This window comes from Barbus barbus (assembly GCF_936440315.1).
Source record: "Barbus barbus genome assembly, chromosome: 28".
Lineage (NCBI taxonomy): Eukaryota > Metazoa > Chordata > Actinopteri > Cypriniformes > Cyprinidae > Barbus > Barbus barbus.
In genome coordinates, this window is record NC_136756.1 from 28,139,314 (window position 1) to 28,158,759 (window position 19,446).

The 19,446-nt window shown below is 44.9% G+C and overlaps 1 protein-coding gene across 1 annotated transcript; it reads left to right on the forward strand.

Moving 5' to 3' along the window:
• Positions 1-5,187: 5,187 nt before the first annotated feature.
• Positions 5,188-6,255, forward strand: LOC306848626 (4-galactosyl-N-acetylglucosaminide 3-alpha-L-fucosyltransferase 9-like; the record flags this gene model as incomplete). Its single annotated transcript, XM_079383280.1, has 1 exon — positions 5,188-6,255. One exon carries the CDS (start codon positions 5,188-5,190, stop codon positions 6,253-6,255), a length of 1,068 nt encoding a protein of 355 aa, XP_079239406.1.
• Positions 6,256-19,446: the final 13,191 nt, after the last annotated feature.

Here is a 19,446-nt window from a genome sequence, read left to right on the forward strand (position 1 = left end):
CCTGTATGTTGTTAACTCTTCTAAACATGAAGTCATTCTCGGTCACCCCTGGCTATCCATCCACAACCCGAACATTTCCTGGCATCATGGTGAGCTCACTCAATGGTCCACGTTTTGTATGAACCACTGTTTTGATTTACTGCCGCAACCTTGTCTTACAACCAGCATCGAAAGTCCAGAAACTAATAAGACTGTAAACATCCCTTCTTGCTACCATGACTTATCTGAAGTGTTCAGTAAAACCAAAGCCACTAGTCTACCACCACACCGACCAGGGGATTGTGCCATTGATCTTCTTCCCAATGCCATGCCACCCAAAAGCAAAATTTATCCCCTGTCCAGAACCGAAAGCCAGGCTATGGAAGAATACATCGATGAAGCTCTAAACTCTGGTTTCATTCGTCCTTCTACCTCACCAGCTGCCGCAGGCTTTTTCTTCGTTGAGAAGGATGGCGGACTAAGGCCTTGCATCGATTACAGAGGACTCAACAATGTCACGGTCAAGTTTCGCTACCCACTCCCTTTAGTTCCATCAGCCCTAGAACTACTTCGTGAGGCCACCATATACACCAAGCTTGATTTAAGGAGTGCGTATAATCTTATCAGAATTAAGGAGGGAGATGAATGGAAAACAGCCTTTCTTACCACCAGGGGGCACTATGAATATCAGGTCATGCCTTATGGGCTTGCGAACTCACCAGCTGTTTTCCAATCGTTCATCAATGAAATATTCCGAGACCTGCTTAATAAGTATGTGGTAGCCTATATTGATGACATCCTAATCTACTCCAAATCAGAAGAAGAACATATCAACCATGTAAGAACTGTTCTCTCTCGACTTCTAGAGAGTCAACTATACGTTAAAGCAGAGAAATGCGAATTCCATGTCAAACAAACAACATTCTTGGGTTACCATATTAGCCACGAGGGGGTAAAAATGGATGAGACGAAGGTAAAAGCAGTCACTGAATGGCCTTGGCCTACTACAGTCAAAGAACTTCAACGATTTCTAGGTTTTGCTAATTGCTATCGACGTTTCATCCGTAACTACTGCATGATTTCTAGCCCTCTGACATCTCTCCTAAAAGGTAAACCTACAAAACTTATATGGACCGACGAAGCTGATACCGCCTTCACTTCCCTGAAAGGAAAATTCACCACAGCACCAATCCTGAAACATCCTGAACCCAATTTACCATTCGTGGTTGAAGTCGATGCCTCAAACTGTGGAATCGGAGCTGTACTTTCCCAACGTCATGGTCAACCAGGCAAGTTGTTCCCATGTGCATTTTTCTCAAGAAAGTTGACAGCAGCAGAACAAAATTATGATGTGGGTAATAAGGAACTTCTTTCAATGAAAGCCGCTATTGAGGAGTGGAGACACTGGCTAGAAGGAGCCATCCACCCGTTCCAAGTCATTACTGATCATAAAAATCTTGAGTATATAAAAGGTGCCAAACGTCTCAACCCACGGCAAGCTCGCTGGTCCCTGTTTTTCACCCGTTTCCAATTTACAGTTACTTATCGACCAGGCAGTAAAAATAGCAAGGCTTATGCCCTATCCAGGCGTTATGATCCTCCTAATGAAACTGTCTCACCAGAACCCATTCTTCCTCCTTCTGTTATCATTGCTCCCGTAACCTGGGATATTATGGAAGAGCTCCAACGAGAACAACAACACGATCCTTCACCTAATAACTGCCCACCAAACAAACAATATGTACCACACAATCTACGTCAACGAATTATGCAGTGGGTCCACACCTCCATCAGTGCGGGTCATCCTGGGATATCTCGCACCCTCCACTTACTTCAAAATTTGTTCTGGTGGCCATCCATGACCAAGGACACTACCATGTATGTCAAGTCATGTCAAGTCTGTGCACAATCCAAAACTCCCAAAGAACTACCATCAGGGCTACTTCATCCATTACCCATCCCACAACGTCCCTGGTCCCATCTCTCCATCGATTTTGTAACCGATCTTCCCCCATCTGATGGCTTTACCACCATACTTGTAGTTATAGATCGATTCTCCAAATCCTGTCGTCTAACACCACTCAAAGGATTACCCACAGCTATGGAAACCGCACTCGCCTTGTTCCATCAGGTCTTCAGAGTTTATGGCTTACCTGAAGATATTGTCAGTGATCGAGGCACTCAGTTTACTTCCCAAGTCTGGAGAGCCTTCTGTAAACATTTGGACATTAACGTGAGTCTAACATCTGGTTATCACCCTCAGTCAAATGGCCAAGTTGAACGCCTCAACCAAGAGATTGGCAGATATTTACGAACCTATTGCATGCGAGAACAACACAGATGGTCAGAGTTCTTGCCCTGGGCTGAATACGCCCAGAATTCCATCACGCATCCCACTACAGGCCTAACCCCCTTCCGATGCGTCCTAGGGTTTCAACCCCCACTGTTCCCATGGTCTGGTGAACCTTCTTCGGTACCTGCTGTGGATGATTGGATCCGGCGTAGTGAGGGGGTGTGGGACAGTGCGCACGTCCGTCTTCAGAGAGCCGTAAGAACACAGGAGTTCCAGGCTAACAAACGACGTCGCCCACATCCCTCCTACCAGCCGGGACAGCGGGTCTGGCTCTCAACGAGGGACATCAAGCTTCGGCTACCCAGCAGGAAGCTCAGCCCAAGGTACGTTGGCCCTTTCAAAATTCTTCGAAGAATAAATGAGGTCACTTACCAGCTAGAACTTCCTGCTAATTATCGTATATCTCCTTCTTTCCATGTTTCCCTCCTCAAACCGGTCCACCGGGATGCTGACCCCGGAACCGAGATCCAAGAGCCACCACCACCTTTGGACATTGATGGAAATCCTGCTTATCGGGTGAATGTGTTGCTGGATTCAAGGAGGAGAAGGGGTCAACTCCAATATTTGGTGGACTGGGAGGGCTATGGGCCTGAGGAGAGGTCCTGGGTATCTGCCTGGGACATTCTGGATCCATCGCTCATCGAGGAATTCCATCGAGCCAGACCCGACCGACCAGCGCCACGACCACGGGGACGGCCACGTCGAGCTCCAGGAGTCGCTCCTAGAGGAGGGGGTTCTGTAATGCCAAACCAGCAGAGGGAGCCCTCACCTGAATACTGACTGTGCTCCACTCCCTCTGCTTCTCTTATCACTTCCTGTTTGGAACATTTATAAGCATGCTGACCTTTTTAGACCATGCGAAGTATTGCCAGTTACACTGCCTTACCGAGCGTTCATCCTGTATTTAGTTTGCCTTGCTGTGTATGATTCTGCCTGTTTATCTGACCACGATTGTTCTGGATTCTCCCTTCTGCTGTGCCTGCCTGATTCTTCTGATGTTTGTGTTTGGACCTTATGCTTGCCTACTCATCTTTGTCTATTGGATCAACCCTGTACTTGTCGACGGATCGGACTGCTATCCTGGTATTGACCCATTGCCTGAATTCTCGTTTCTGCCTGTTAAAAGTCTGCTTAATAAACTTCTGCTTATGGATTCTAACTCCGCCTCAGCGGCCTCATTACAAGTAGAAATGGTTTCTAACAGTATAATTGTCTTTACTGTCACTTTTGATCAATTTAATGCATCTTTGCTGAATAAAAGTTTTAATTTCTTTCCAAAAAAGTCTTACTGACCCCAAACGTTTGAACAGTAGTGTATATTGTTACAAAATCTTTCTATTTCAGATAAATGCTGTTCTTTTGAACATTCTATTCATTAAAGAATCCTGGAAAAAAATTGTACACAACTGTATTTAATAGCAGTAAATTGCATCTTTATTACAGAAAGTGTGAATAGTGATAAATGCTGTTCACACAAAGTATGTATGTAATTACTTGGCCTTTCAGGTTATGGGTGGCCTGGCCATGAGACTGGCTATTCGGGTTTATGAGTTTCACATTGTTTAAATGAGGGGGTTGTCTTGCTGTTTATGATCATACAGCTGATTGCACAATCCAGTTTGTCCTGAACACACTTTTTTGACTATATAACTGTATGATTAAAATGGTTTTAAAAAATGGCATATTCTTCCAAAAAAATAAATAAAACAACCATAAATAAACAAACTGATAAAGGTGAACACAACTTTCCCCTATTATCTTGAAATTTTTACTCAAAAAAAATAAAAAAAATAAATAACAATACTTTCAAAGTTGTGAACTGTAGCTCTAAATAAAACTTTTAAGAAGTCATCTATCCATCCATTCTATTATCCAAACCTCTGTGTTGATCTTGAGCCACAGTTGGGAAACTCCCTGGATGAACTGCCAGTCCATCACAAGGTTTAAAACCACTTTTGAGTGAGCAAATGATGGTATAAAAATAAAACACTTTTTATTTTTGAGCAAATTATTCCTTTAATGTTAATAAAACAAAGAGAAAAATCACTCACTACTCTTGACTGAAAAACTTTAATACAGTTGCTTTAATAGGAATCAATATATATAGTGTTTTATTTTTATATTTGTTCATTCAATTTCTTGAATGCTCCTGCTAAATACAACTATTGTACCTGAAAATAAAACACTGTTTGTTTGTATATTATGTGTATTTGTATTGTGTATCTTTTTTTGTGTATTTGTGCCATATCTCCCAGCCCTAATTGCAGCTGTTTTTTAGGTCAATGTTGATAAAACTGCTTCGGGTCTGTTGACTTATCTAAGGCAGGGTTGGTGTCATATTAATAATTGCATGCTGAATTGTGTTTGGTTCGTGTCGTATCTCCTCTCAAGACACTTCCTCCAGGCCTCACACACCATAAGAACACCCAATATTTTTTCTTTGTTTTGAAGGACATTCAAAGGCATTGAAGGACATTTTGAAGACATTCTCTTCTGTGTTTCTGTCTGTCAGTCATCAGACATTGGCTGTATATGGGACACAAAACTACAGATTTTTTTCTCTTTTAATCAGAAATTGAGTTAAGTATTGGTTTCAGAAAATATAATTTGAATATATTTTTTTATTAGACTAAAATGGTCAAAGTTTCAACTTTATATTTTATTACAAGATAATGATTAACTTTTACTTGTGTAGCTTTTGCTTCTCACAAACATATGAACTGATTCCACAGTAGTGTTATTGAAGAATTTCATTTAATTCTTTTGTACAAGGGAATAAACCATCTTCAACTATTCTCTTTAGGTCAAAAATGTCAAACACAAATGGCCCATCGCTGTTGCGTCTGGGTATCATAATGACGCTGGCAGGTGTCATCTCTCTGGGCGTTGTGTTTTCCTGGCTCTCACCTTCACACAACTGTCCACCTCCAGTTTTTAGACCAGAACAAAATTCACAAATCAACTCTGCCAAGAGCAATAACTCTCTTACTGATACAGCAGAGGAGAAACCTGTTCTTCTGTTATGGGTTTGGCCTGAAAATTATAGATTTGATTTCAGTGTCTGCAAAAAGTTTTACAATATTGATAATTGTCATCTGACGGATGATAGAGCTCTGTACAACGATGCAGATAATGTCATCGTTTATCACAGAGCTCTCAGCTGGGATCTGTCCAACCTTCCTCCATCTCCTCGTCCTCCGTTCCAGAGGTGGATTTGGTTGCATTTGGAGTCGCCAACCAACACCAAAAGGATACCGGGTCTGGAAAACCTGTTCAATCTCACTCTCAGCTACAGGCAGGATGCTGATATTCCTGTACGGATGCGCTTGATGACCAGGAAGAAACCTAATGAGGATTTTGTGATTCCCAAAAAGGACAAACTGGTGTGTTGGATTGTAAGTAACAACGATCCCGTAACTGGTGTCAACACAAGGAACGCTTTTTACAGAGAATTCAGCAAATACATACAAGTGACTTTGTTTGGAAAGGCTTATGCAAGATTCCTTGATTATAAGGACTACTATCCAACCCTGGCTAGCTGCAAATTTTACCTTGCCTTTGAAAACTCCATCCACAAGGACTACTTCACTGAGAAGATAAACGGGCCGCTCGCAGCAGGTACCGTCCCTGTGGTGTTGGGTCCTCCGAGAAGAAACTATGAAAACTTTGTTCCTGCTGAGTCCTTCATTCATGTCAATGACTTCCCAGATGCAAAGTCACTAGCCGAATATCTGCTTCAGCTGGACAAGGATGAAGATGCATATCGCAAGTACTTTAACTGGAGGAAACATCTCACTCCAAGTCCTCATTTAATAGTACAGACTCAAGAGTTTGTTCTGGCTATTTGCACTGCCTGTGACCATGTAGCACGACACAAGGAATATAAAGAAGCTCATGATCTCTATGATTGGTATTTTAATTAAGGTCACCTCAGATTTTCTTACATCATCAGTTACTGACTACAACGTTTATGAAATAGAGTATATTTTATATGAACTGTTACTTTTGATATTAGATTTTGATTCTGTTTTGGTGGAAATATTTTAATAAATCATTGCTCATGGATGACCTGCTAATAAAGTGAAGATGATTGTACTTTTGTTCGTTTTATTTTATATTCCAGCTCTAAACTTGCTCTTTTCATATTCACTTGTTTTTTCATTTTTTTTCATTTGTGAATAACTCTTGATAAAATAATATGGTGAAGAAATACATGTAAATATGTATATGCTGCTTTATTACGTTTATGAACACACTCATTTTGTCAGGACAAGCCAACAATAAATGCACAGGATTCATTGATGTTGACAGAACTTGAGGCTGATTCAGGTGTTAGATTTCACCACATCTCCATCTTCATTATGCTGGCTTTATGCCACTGTTGAGTAAACCCGCAGACATTGATTAACCAGTTTAGGTGTATGCCTGAAAATTTTCTCTTTGTCAGTTTGTGCCTCACTCAGTTTCATTAAGAGCAGGTGATTTCCAACGGTTATTGGTGATACAACAAGCAGTAGTAGTGGCTTTGTTTACATGCACATTTTTTGGTTCAATCGGACTGAATTCATTCTGATTAATGGATCTGAATGTAGTGTTTACATGAATCAAGCATACTGTGTTTGAGAGCAAAACTATTTATATTGTAATTAAAAATAAAAGATTGCAAAAAAAAGTTTCTTATGGCTTAAAAATAAAGAAATTGAAAACAAAATAATTTGCAGTGCGTGTAAATCTTAGAAAAATCGTATTTTTCTTTTTGCACTTCAAACACTTTTCATCACAAAACCACAAATGTTGCTGTCTTTTCTGCTGTCTTATTTTGCGGGTCTAAAACTTGTTTGCGAGTTGAAAAGTTTAGCTTGAGAGTGAAGCTGTGTCTCAGTGGGCGGTCTCTACTCACCAGGATGAAAGGCCTTTTTCTATTGGTCACTCTCGATTGAAGTCACAGGTTGGCCACGCCCACTTCTGCATGCCAAGAGCGAGCGAGGTTGTATCATGGTGAGCAACAGGTTTACTAATAATTAATTTAACATCTTAAACTCAGTGACAAATGAACTTAATTATTCTCTCTTCTCATCTCAAATCTTTCTATTTCAGATAAATGCTGTTCTTTTGAACATTCTATTCATTAAAGAATCCTGGAAAAAAATTGTACACAACTGTATTTAATAGCAGTAAATTGCATCTTTATTACAGAAAGTGTGAATAGTGATAAATGCTGTTCACACAAAGTATGTATGTAATTACTTGGCCTTTCAGGTTATGGGTGGCCTGGCCATGAGACTGGCTATTCGGGTTTATGAGTTTCACATTGTTTAAATGAGGGGGTTGTCTTGCTGTTTATGATCATACAGCTGATTGCACAATCCAGTTTGTCCTGAACACACTTTTTTGACTATATAACTGTATGATTAAAATGGTTTTAAAAAATGGCATATTCTTCCAAAAAAATAAATAAAACAACCATAAATAAACAAACTGATAAAAGTGAACACAACTATCCCCTTTTATCTTGAAATTTTTACTCAAAAAATAAAAATAAATAAATAAAAATACTTTCAAAGTTGTGAACTGTAGCTCTAAATAAAAATTTTAAGAAGTCATCTATCCATCCATTCTATTATCCAAACCTCTGTGTTGATCTTGAGCCACAGTTGGGAAACTCCCTGGATGAACTGCCAGTCCATCACAAGGTTTAAAACAACTTTTGAGTGGGCAAATGATGGTATAAAAATAAAACACTTTTTATTTTTGAGTAAATTATTCCTTTAATGTTAATAAAACAAAGAGAAAAATCACTCACTACTCTTGACTGAAAAACTTTAATACAGTTGCTTTAATAGGAATCAATATATATAGTGTTTTATTTTTATATTTGTTCATTCAATTTCTTGAATGCTCCTGCTAAATACAACTATTGTACCTGAAAATAAAACACTGTTTGTTTGTATATTATGTGTATTTGTATTGTGTATCTTTTTTTGTGTATTTGTGCCATATCTCCCAGCCCTAATTGCAGCTGTTTTTTTAGGTCAATGTTGATAAAACTGCTTCGGGTCTGTTGACTTATCTAAGGCAGGGTTGGTGTCATATTAATAATTGCATGCTGAATTGTGTTTGGTTCGTGTCGTATCTCGACGTGATACGACACGAACGAAATCCTGTCGAAACACCACAGGAAGGAAGGAAAGATGGCGGTGCGATCGATCGCTGCGGCTGCTCCGGGTCCCAAAGACGGTGCTTTTATGTCGTTTAATGTCGTCTGTTCGTCTCCAAATAGTGTCAGTTTACCGCTAACTCTTAAGGAAATCACCCCAGAATTCATCTATGATCGCCAAAGTCTTTTGGATATCAGCAACGCTTACGTACACCAACTCTCGCTGGCGGCTACTGAGAAGCTACGAGGCCTTTGTTTACTGCTGGAGCCGGACCTCGAGACCGCGGCCTCACCTACTGACGCTATCCGCACAAGGCAGCGTCGCAAGCGGTGTGAGAGAGGACGGAAGTGCGGTAAGCGCGGAGGTATACGAGCTAGGCTAAGAGCTAACCCCTCAAGACCGGCTCTTCCAACACTCATGCTCTCAAACGTCCGCTCTCTGGAAAACAAACTGGACTTAATTCAACTCAGTCGATCTACACAGCATGAGGCAAGGGACTGTTGCGTGTTTGTTTTCACCGAAACATGGCTAAACGACAACATCCCGGACTCCGCCATTCAATTGCACGGGCTAACCAGCTTCCGAGCGGACAGAGATTCATCACTGTCTGGTAAGACACGCGGAGGTGGCTTGTGTGTGTATATCAACAAAGACTGGTGTAACAATGCTGCGGTATTATCAAAACACTGTTCATCGCTGGTGGAGTTTATGGTTGTGAAGTGTCGACCGTTCTATCTGCCACGGGAGTTCACGGCCATTGTTATCGTTGCGGTTTACATCCCCCCGTGTGCAAACGCTAAGGACGCGCTTCGTGAACTGTATAGCGCCATCAGTGAACAACAAACAAAAAACCCTGACGGCTTTTTCATCATAGCCGGTGACTTCAACCACGCAAACCTAAAGACAGTTTTGCCAAAGTTCTACCAACATGTGAACTTTGCAACAAGGGGAAACAACACACTGGACTTTGTTTACACAACAGTTAAGAACTCTTACAAGGCTGAACCCCGCCCCCACCTCGGGTACTCCGACCACATCACTGTTATGCTAATCCCAGCATATAGACCACTTCTCAAACTCACCAAACCGGTTGAAAAGCAGATCACAGTATGGCCAGACAATGCCACCTCAGCACTGCAGGACTGCTTCCAGGACACAGACTGGAACATGTTTAAAGAGGCAGCCACCTACAACAACCACACAGACCTGAATGAGTACACTGAAACTGTGACTGCTTACATCAAAAAGTGCACTGATGATGTGACAGTCACCAAGACCATCACCACACATGCAAACCAGAAGCCATGGATGACAGCAGAGGTTCGTGGGCTGCTAAAGACCAGAGATGAAGCATTCAGATCAGGAGATAAAGCAGCCCTCAAAACAGCAAGAGCCAATCTGTCCTTTGGCATCAAAAAAGCAAAACGGTCATATGCCCAAAAAATCAACAACCACTTCACAGACAGCAGAGACACACGGAGCCTGTGGCAAGCCATTCAGACCATCACTGACTACAAGCCCCCGCCACAGGCCTGTGATGAGGACACATCCCTCCCCGATGCACTCAACCACTTTTATTCACGGTTTGAAATGCAGAATGACACACCTGCACAAAAACTGCACACACCTCCCAACGACCGAGCGCTCTGTCTGTCTCCAGCCGACGTAAGGAAGACCCTATCTAGGATTAACCCACGCAAGGCTGCGGGTCCTGACAGCATACCTGGCCGTGTTCTGAGAGACTGTTCTGCACAGCTGACAGATGTCCTAACAGATATCTTCAACACCTCGCTGAGTCAGGCAGTCGTCCCCACGTGTTTCAAATCCACAACAATCATACCGGTACCAAAGAAATCACCTGTGTCCTGTCTCAATGACTACCGTCCCATAGCACTGACTCCAATCATGATGAAGTGCTTTGAGAGGCTAGTCATGCATAACATCAAAACCAGCCTCCCCAACACACTCGACCCGCTCCAGTTTGCATACCGTCCAAACCGCTCTACGGACGATGCAATTTCCTCCACCCTCCACCTGGCTCTTACCCACCTAGAAAATAAAGACTCCTATGTTAGAATGCTGTTCATTGACTTCAGCTCGGCATTCAACACAATAATCCCACAACAGCTCATAAATAAGCTAAACCTGCTGGGCCTTAACAATTCCCTTTGTAACTGAATCCTGGACTTTCTAACTGGAAGACATCAGTCAGTCCGTGTCGGCAACAACACCTCGAGCACTACAACACTGAGCACAGGTGCCCCACAAGGCTGTGTGCTCAGCCCGCTGCTCTTCACACTGCTGACCCACGACTGCACTGCCAAGTTCAGCTCCAACCACATCATCAAGTTTGCTGATGACACAACAGTGGTAGGTCTCATCAGCAACAACGATGAAACGCACTACAGAGAGGAAGTGGCACAGCTGGCTGAATGGTGTGGCACAAACAATCTGTCCCTCAATGTGGAGAAGACAAAGGAGGTTGTGATGGACTTCAGGAGAAACTCCGTTGACAACCCCCCACTGACCATCGACAGCTCGACTGTGGAGAGAGTCAGCAGCACTAAATTCCTGGGGGTGCACATCACAGAGGATCTCACCTGGACCACCAACACCATGTCACTCTCCAAAAAGGCACAACAGCGCCTACACTTTCTCCGCCGGCTGAAAAGAGCAAGTCTCCCTCCACCCATCCTCACCACATTCTACAGAGGCACCATTGAGAGTGTGCTGACCAGCTGCATCACTGTCTGGTATGGGAACTGCAGTGCTGCTGACCGCAAGACCCTCCAGCGGACGGTGAACACAGCTGCAAAGATCATCGGTGCCCCTCTCCCCTCCATCCTGGACATCTTCCTTACACGATGCTCCAGCAAAACCAACAGCATCGTGAAGGACTCCACCCATCCCTCCCACAGTCTCTTCCAGCTCCTACCATCAGGAAGACGGTACCGGAGCATCAGAGCCCGCTCCGCCAGACTGCTCAACAGCTTTTTCCCCCAGGCTGTGAGAGCCCTGAACTCAAACCACCCCGCCCCCCTCTGAAACCCCATGCAAACCCTTACCTCCTGAACATGGACCACCCCCCACCCCAAACCTTACCATACCAAAGAAAAACTGTATGGAACTTTAATTATTTTTTTATTTATTTTATTCTTATTTTTCTTTACACTATGGACACTCTCCTCTATGTGCACTATGGACACTTTACACTATGGACACTTACACTTTACACTATGTGCACTATGGACACTTACACTTTACACTATGTGCACTATGGACACTTACACTTACACACACTGCTGCGTGTGCACAATCTCACAAAAGACTCCGCAATATATGTATGTTTACATGCTCATGCACTACAAATCATCCTGCACTGTTCCCCAACCAGCTGCTGACTCAAATGTCTCTCTTTGCACATGTACAGTATTTGTGAAGCATTCGTATAGTTTGTATTTTTTATCTTCTATTTTTTAGTTTGTATAGGGTAATATTTATGTGAAGCATTCGTATAGTTGTATTTTTTATCCTTTATTCTTTTAGTTTGTAAGGGGTAAATACTTATATATAGTATACTTATAGTTAAATCTGTTAGTAGTGTATAGGTTTATAGTGTTTTTTTACTTCATTGTTGTATGTCTGTATTTATGTAGCACCGTGGTCCTGCGAGACACGACATTTCGTTCCACTGTATGTCCCCAAATGTAGCGGAATGACAATAAAGCTCAACTTGAACTTGAACTTGAACTTGTATCTCCTCTCAAGACACTTCCTCCAGGCCTCACACACCATAAGAACACCCAATATTTTTTCTTTCTTTTGAAGGAAATCATGTTTTGAAGACATTCTCTTCTGTGTTTCTGTCTGTCAGTCATCAGACATTGGCTGTACATGGGACACAAAACTACAGATTGTTTCTCTTTTAATCAGGTGAGGAATTGAGTTAAGTATTGGTTTCAGAAAATATAATTTGAATATATTTTTTATTAGACTAAAATGGTCAAAGTTTCAACTTTATATTTTATTATTATTATTTTTTTTAAACTTAAGTTTAACAGTTTTGAAATGGCAGGTGGGAAAATTCATTTGTACTAGTGAATTGAGGTATGAAGATAATACGTGACTGATCTTCAGATAGAGACCTGAGAGATGCCCGCATTGTCCAGCAGCTTAGAGGAAATTGTTAAAGGGTTAGTTCACCCAAAAATAAAAATTATGTCATTAATTAATTACCCTCATGTCGTTCCAAACCCATAAGACCTCTGTTCATCTTCAGAACACAAATTAAGATATTTTTGATACAATCCGAGAGCTCTCAGACACTGCATAGACAGAAAGGTAACTACATGAGCAAGGTCCAGAAACGTTGCAAGAATATTCTGTGTGATATCAGGGGTTCAACTGTAATTTTACAAAGCTACGAGAACACGGACATGCATCAGTCCGCGCATGCGTTGTTTACATCAAGTGGAAGCAAGCACATGCGTCATGATACTCTCTCCATAATGGCGGCAAGCAGCTGCAAACGCGATGAGGAGGAGAAGAGTTGTTGAATAAAGTCGTTGTTTTTGTTTTCTTTGTGCACAAAACATATTCTCGTAGCTTTGTAAAATTACAGTTGAACTCCTGATGGAACATGGACTATTTTACTGATATCCTTGCTACGTTTCTGGACCTTGATCATGGTTGCACCTTTGCTGTCTATGGGAGGGTCAGAGAGCTCTCGGATTTTATCAAAATTATTTTAATTTGTGTTCTGAAGATGAACGATGGTATCATGGGTTTGGAACAACATGGGGGTGACTATCTATCCCTTTATCCCTTTAACTATTTCTTTAACTGACTAGTAGCACTCCATTAGTCAGCCTGGTTGTAGTTATTGTAGTAGGCAGTGAATTCAATTAGATATATTCAAACAATAGTGATGCCTCGTGTGTCTGTTTTGTGAGCCAAAAAAAAGATTAATGTTCAGTGCCTGTGATTTATCTCTTATATTCTTGAGTCTAGGCATTTTTTCAGACCCCCTTTATTTTTATTTTTTGTTGTTGTTGAAAGCACCAGTTACTTCTCACACACACCTCTTTAGACCAGAACATGTCAAACTCAAGTTTAAGAGGGACTTTGGTTTACTGTCTGTCCAGCTTCATAATACGTAAAAATATAAAAGTTCAAATGTTTATATTGATAGCTATTATATTGATAACTATTTTATTATAACAATGGTAAGTGTAACATTTTTTTTAATAATAATAATAATTATAAAATTCACCCAAATATTTTATATAATGTTTATAATAAAACATTTCCTCAGATTGGAACCAGAACATGGTCAGAATTGTAGCTTTGCTTCATTACTATTAGTTTTTTGTTCTTCCTTGAAATTCATTCATATGATCAAAATGACTGGTCACCTCATGTCATGAGGGTGCACTCTTAAAAATAAAGGTGCTTCAAAAGTTTTTCACAGCAGTGCCATAGAATAACCATTATTGGTTCCACAAAGAACCATTTAGACAAATCATCTCTTTCTTACCTTTTTATAATCTAAAGAACCTTCTTTTGCCACAAAGAACCTTTTGTGAAACAGAAAGGTTCTTCAGATGTTAAAGGTTTTTATGGAACCATTTAGACAAAAAGGTTTCTATGGCACTGGTCTCAAACTCAATTCCTGGAGGGCCACAGCTCTGCACAGTTCCCTTCCAGGAACTTTCGGAGCTGCGTCCGAAAACGCTATGGGGAACGCCTTCAGCGTGACCACGCTCTGAATATTACCTGCAATCAGTCAAAAATAGAAGGGCGAGGCGTTACGGGCAGGGTGACGTCACGACCAGGAAGTATATAAGCACGTGCGGCGGAGCCGGCGTCAGCTTTTTTGTCATTCAGCAAGCGCTCTGTATGTTGTCAGTCCGTTTTGTGTCTTGTGAGTCTTATTTAGTGTTGTCTGTCCTAAAAGATGCCTAACTCCAAGGCCAAGACAATGGGCGATCCCAGATCGCGTTTCAGGTTGTGTGTTAGTCGCTACATCACGAGTGGGGACACACACAATCTGTGCGTGGTCTGCCTGGGTGCGGAGCATGCGGCGTCGGCTCTCGAGGGAGCCGATTGCCCGCACTGTGAGCAGCTCTCGCTGCGCACACTCTGCACCCAGAGGGCTCTCTTCGAGGAGGGAGCCTTTGCGAGTGTTCCTCATGGTGCTGGCCCCGTGCTGCCGAGGCGGAGCGGCAGCTGCACTCGTGGGGCTCGCACATGGATCATCAGATCCAGCGCCCGCTCTCTGTGTTCGGAAGCCGCGTTTCTTCCCCCAGAGAGAGGGCTCGACGCCCCGCTGGTCTTCCTAGCTTTGCAAGCTACAGTGTTTGCACAAGCATAACAGAAAAATAAAGCAGGTCCCGCTTCTGCCGTAAAAAAAGAGAGAGAAAAGGCAGAGCGGCGGCTGCTCTCGCAGGGCTTGCAGTCTCTCGTTTGGAAGCGGTCTCTTCCCCCCGAGACGAGGGCTTGACGCTGCGTCTTTCTTCCTCCGAGGAGGTTGTTGTGACGAGCGTTCACGAGGTTTCGCCGCCTCTTTCGCCCCAGTTTGAGGAGCCACTTCTACACGGAAGCCTTCCGTTTTTTCCCCGATCTCCACACCGAGGTGTCGAGATCGCGGGTGAAACCTTTAGTCCCGGCCATTCGTTCCCACGGGAACTGAATGAGCGCGGGTACAGGGCGGTGCCGCAGGTGGTGCAGACGCTTGCGAGCTATCTGTCTCCCTCTATGGCATCGTCTTTGAAGGCTCCTGCTCTGCTTATAACATCTTTGATGGGCAGAGAGTAAGCGCTCTCTAAACTCAGGTGGCTGCTGGGCGGGCGCAACCTCCATTGTATATGATCAAATGAAGTGTCGTGCTAAAAAACGGTTACTATTTTGCTTCAGGTTTGGTATCATGTTAAATTTCCATGTAAACTGAATGTTTTTAGCAATTTAGACAAAAAGCATTTTACCTCCTCCGCATACCAGCTCCTCGCGCAAAAGGTCCTGACGGTCGAGCCCCAGGACCGTGGAGGGCGACCCCTACTGGGGTGGAGCGGCTTACACCGCGGTACACGGTGACCGTCTCCCCTCGGTGCCCTCCGGGGACCTGTCTACCAACCCTGCCGTTGTTCCAGGGCGTAGCGGGTCCCAGCGAGTATCGTCCTCAGGTTTCTCCGCCTGTGATTACAGCGGGCCTGAGGCACTTGCCTCAGCCGCCAGATTGCGCGTCTCTTTTCGGTGCGCCTCATCGAGGCAGCGGTCTGGCAGCTTTTCTGACACCAGAGGTCAGTCTCGAGAGACTGATTCCCTTAGTAGATCATTTAGCAGCCTGGCAGCGACTGCCGAATGTGTCTCCTTGGGTGCTGCACACGGTAGAGAATGGCTATTGCATCCAGTTAGATGGGCCACCTCCACCGTTCAACGGGATTGTTGTGACTGCGGTCCGCCCCGAGCAGGCTCTGGTTTTGGAACAGGAAGTCGATACTTTGCTGAGGAAGGAAGCCATCGAGTTGGTTCCTCCTCACGAGGTTCACACCGGCTTCTACAACCGGTACTTCATTGTTCCAAAGAAGGATGGGGGGCTGAGGCCCATACTGGACTTGCGTTTGTTGAACCGCTCAGCCAGAAAGCTGAAGTTCAAAATGCTCACTGTCAGGCAGGCCATGTCATAAATCAGGTCCGAGGATTGGTTTGTCACAATAGACCTCAAAGACGCCTATTTCCATGTTTCCATCCTTCCCTCTCACAGGAAGTTCCTGAGGTTCGCTTTCGGGGGCAAAGCGTACCAGTATCAGGTTCTTCCCTTCAGCCTAGCACTCTCACCCCGCACTTTCACCAAGTGTGTGGATGCAGCTCTGGTCCCGTTGCGACTGCAGGGCATCCGCATTCTCAATTATATCAACGATTGGTTGATCCTCGCTCAATCAGAGCGGTTGGCGGTTCAGCATCGAGATGTCGTTCTCGCCCACATGAAAGACTTGGGGTTAAGACTAAACGCCAGGGAAAGTGTGCTTTCTCCAGCTCAGAGAACCACTTATCTAGGCGTGGTGTGGGATTCGACCACGATGCAGGCGCGGTTATCCCCTGCTCGGATCGAGCCGATCTTCACGGCAGTCAGGAGTGTGCGAGAAGGCCAGCCATTCACTGTAAAGCAGCTTCAGAGGCTGCTTAGGCTCATGGCAGCAGCGTCCAACGTGATCCGTTCGGCCCGCTGTACATGAGGCCCCTAAAGTGGTGGCTCAAGACCAAGGGGGTCTCCCTGAGGGGAGACTCGCTCCGCACTGTCAAAGTGTCACGCCGCTGTCCGTGCCTTAGACATGTGGAAGGATCCTTGGTTCTTGTCCCAAGCTCCTTGTCGCCGCGCCACGCTTGCGACGGACGCCTCCCTCACCGGTTGGGGTGCGGTCATGAGTGGCCACCCTGCCTGCGGTCTGTGGAGTGGTCGCCACCTGACGTGGCATATCAACCAGCTAGAGATCCTAGCTGTGTTCCGTGCGCTCAAGCACTTCCTCCCGGACCTGAGAGATCACCACGTGCTGGTCCGCACCGACAGCACGGCAGTGGTCTCTTACATCAACTACCAAGGAGGTCTGCGGTCGCGCCCCTTGTAGAATCCTTGTGTGGTCCCAGGGCAAGCTCCTATCACTGAGAGCTGTGCACATTCCTGGGCATCTCAATGTGGGAGCAGACGTCCTGTCGAGACAGGGGCTGAGGCCCGGGGAATGAATGCTTCACCCCCGAGGTGGTGAAGCAGATTTGGAGAGTTTTCGGTCTCCAGCTCCTCCGGGACTGGATGCTATGGTACAGACCTGGCTGAGGCCTTGTCTGTACGTCTCTCCCCCCGATCACTCTGCTCCCGGGAGTTCTGGCGAGAGTGCTCCGGGACGAGGTCAGTCTACTGTTAGTAGCACCGTTCTGGCCGGGGCGAGTATGGTCCTCGGACCTGATTTCTCTCCTCGACGGCACCCCGTGGCCGGTGCCGATCAGGAGAGATCTCCTCTCACAGGCCAGGGGCACCATAGTGCACCCTCGCCCGGAGTTGTGGAAGCTGTGGGTATGGCCCCTGAGGGGGCACAACTCATAGCTTCCGGTCTGTCAACCGAGGTTGTCGAGACCATCCTCCAATCCAGAGCTCCCTCCACGAGGAAACTGTACGCCTTGAAGTGGAAACTCTTCACTTCTTGGTGTGGGGACCGCCAGCTCGACCCAGTCAACTGCCCGATTCGCGCAGTTCTGGCGTTCCTGCAGGCCCGTTTCTCCACAGGGTTAACCCACTCCACTATTAAGGTCTACGTGGCAGCTATTTCGTCATACCACGCCCCTAGTAGTGGCCAGACAGTGGGTAGACACCCCCTAGTTACACGTTTCCTCCGCGGTGCACTGAGGCCACCTGTACGATCACGTGTCCCCACGTGGGTCCTGGCTGTGGTACTGGAGGCTCTGTGCGTGGCACCATTTGAGCATATTGAGGATATCTCGGACAGACTCCTCACCATTAAGACTGTTTTCTTGTTGGCCATCACTTCTCTGAGGAGGGTGGGTGACCTTCAGGCCCTGTCTGTGGCCCCTTCGTGTTCTGACTTTGCACCCAGTTCGGCGAAAGTCTTTCTCTACCCCCGTGCGGGGTACGTACCGAAGGTTCCAACAGTCGTACCACAGCCGGTCGTACTCCAGGCCTTCTGTCCTCCTCCCTTCGGGGAGCCAGACCAGGAAAGGCTCAACTGTATGTGCCCAGTGCGAGCACTGGGCACGTATATCCACAGAGCTGCCCTGTGGAGGAAGTCGGACCAATTGCTTGTGTGCTTTGGTCCGCCTAAGAGGGGTCCTAGTAGGTGGATAGTGGATGCCATTAATCTGGCGTTAATGAGGCCTCTGAACGTCACCCGCCGTTGGGAGTCAGAGCGCACGAGGTGTGGCGGCCTCCAAGGCCTTTTTGGCAGGTGTCTCCCTGCAGGACATCTGCAACACTGCTGGGTGGTCCACGCCCCTGACATTTGCCAGGTTCTATGACCTCGACATTCGAGCCACTCCAGGCTCTTCCGTCCTTTCGTCCTGACATCAGGCAGGGACTTGTCAGTGTGGCAGCGTTGGTAAATTGTTCCCCATAGCGTTTTTGGACGCAGCTCGAAGTTCCTGGAAGGGAACGTACTAGTTACGTATGTAACCCAGGTTCCCTGAAGGGAACGAGAGCTGCGTCTCGTAGCCACATATAGCTCGCACTTGCTTCATGACTTGAAGCTCGTCTCGTAGCCACATATAGCTCGCACTTGCTTCATGACTTGAAGCTGACGCCGGCTCCGCCGCACGTGCTTATATACTTCCTGGTCGTGACGTCACCCCGCCCGTGACGCCTCGCCCTTCTATTTTTGACTGATTGCAGGTAATATTCAGAGCGTGGTCACGCTGAAGGCGTTCCCCATAGCGTTTTCGGACGCAGCTCTCGTTCTCTTCAGGGAACCCGGGTTACATACGTAACCTAGTACGTTTATCTTCAAACATAATCAAACACACCTGATCCAGCTAATCAAGGTTTACTAGAAACTTCCAAGCAGGTGTGATTTGGAGCTAAACTCTGCAGAGCTGTGCCCCTCCAGGAATTGAGTTTGAGACCACTGTTCTATGGCATCGAGAAGCACCTTTATTTTTAAGAGTGTATTGCAAAAGTTGTAAATGATGTTTAAAAAATGCTGTTTATTTTATGTAATAATTGCCTTGATTATAGTCTTATTTTTGACTCATGTTTAAAGCAGTATTCATGATTATGATACAGTGCTTGAACCAGGATACTTGAGTTTTCTAGGTGAATTGTTAAAGTGGTTTGAGTGTGTTTGTTTGTTTCATGCTTTATTAATTCAATGCCACAAGAACAAGAGGTATTACATATTCACATGATGCATTTAACATTAGCTGCCAGAGAGAGAGAGAGAAAAAAAGAGAGAGAAA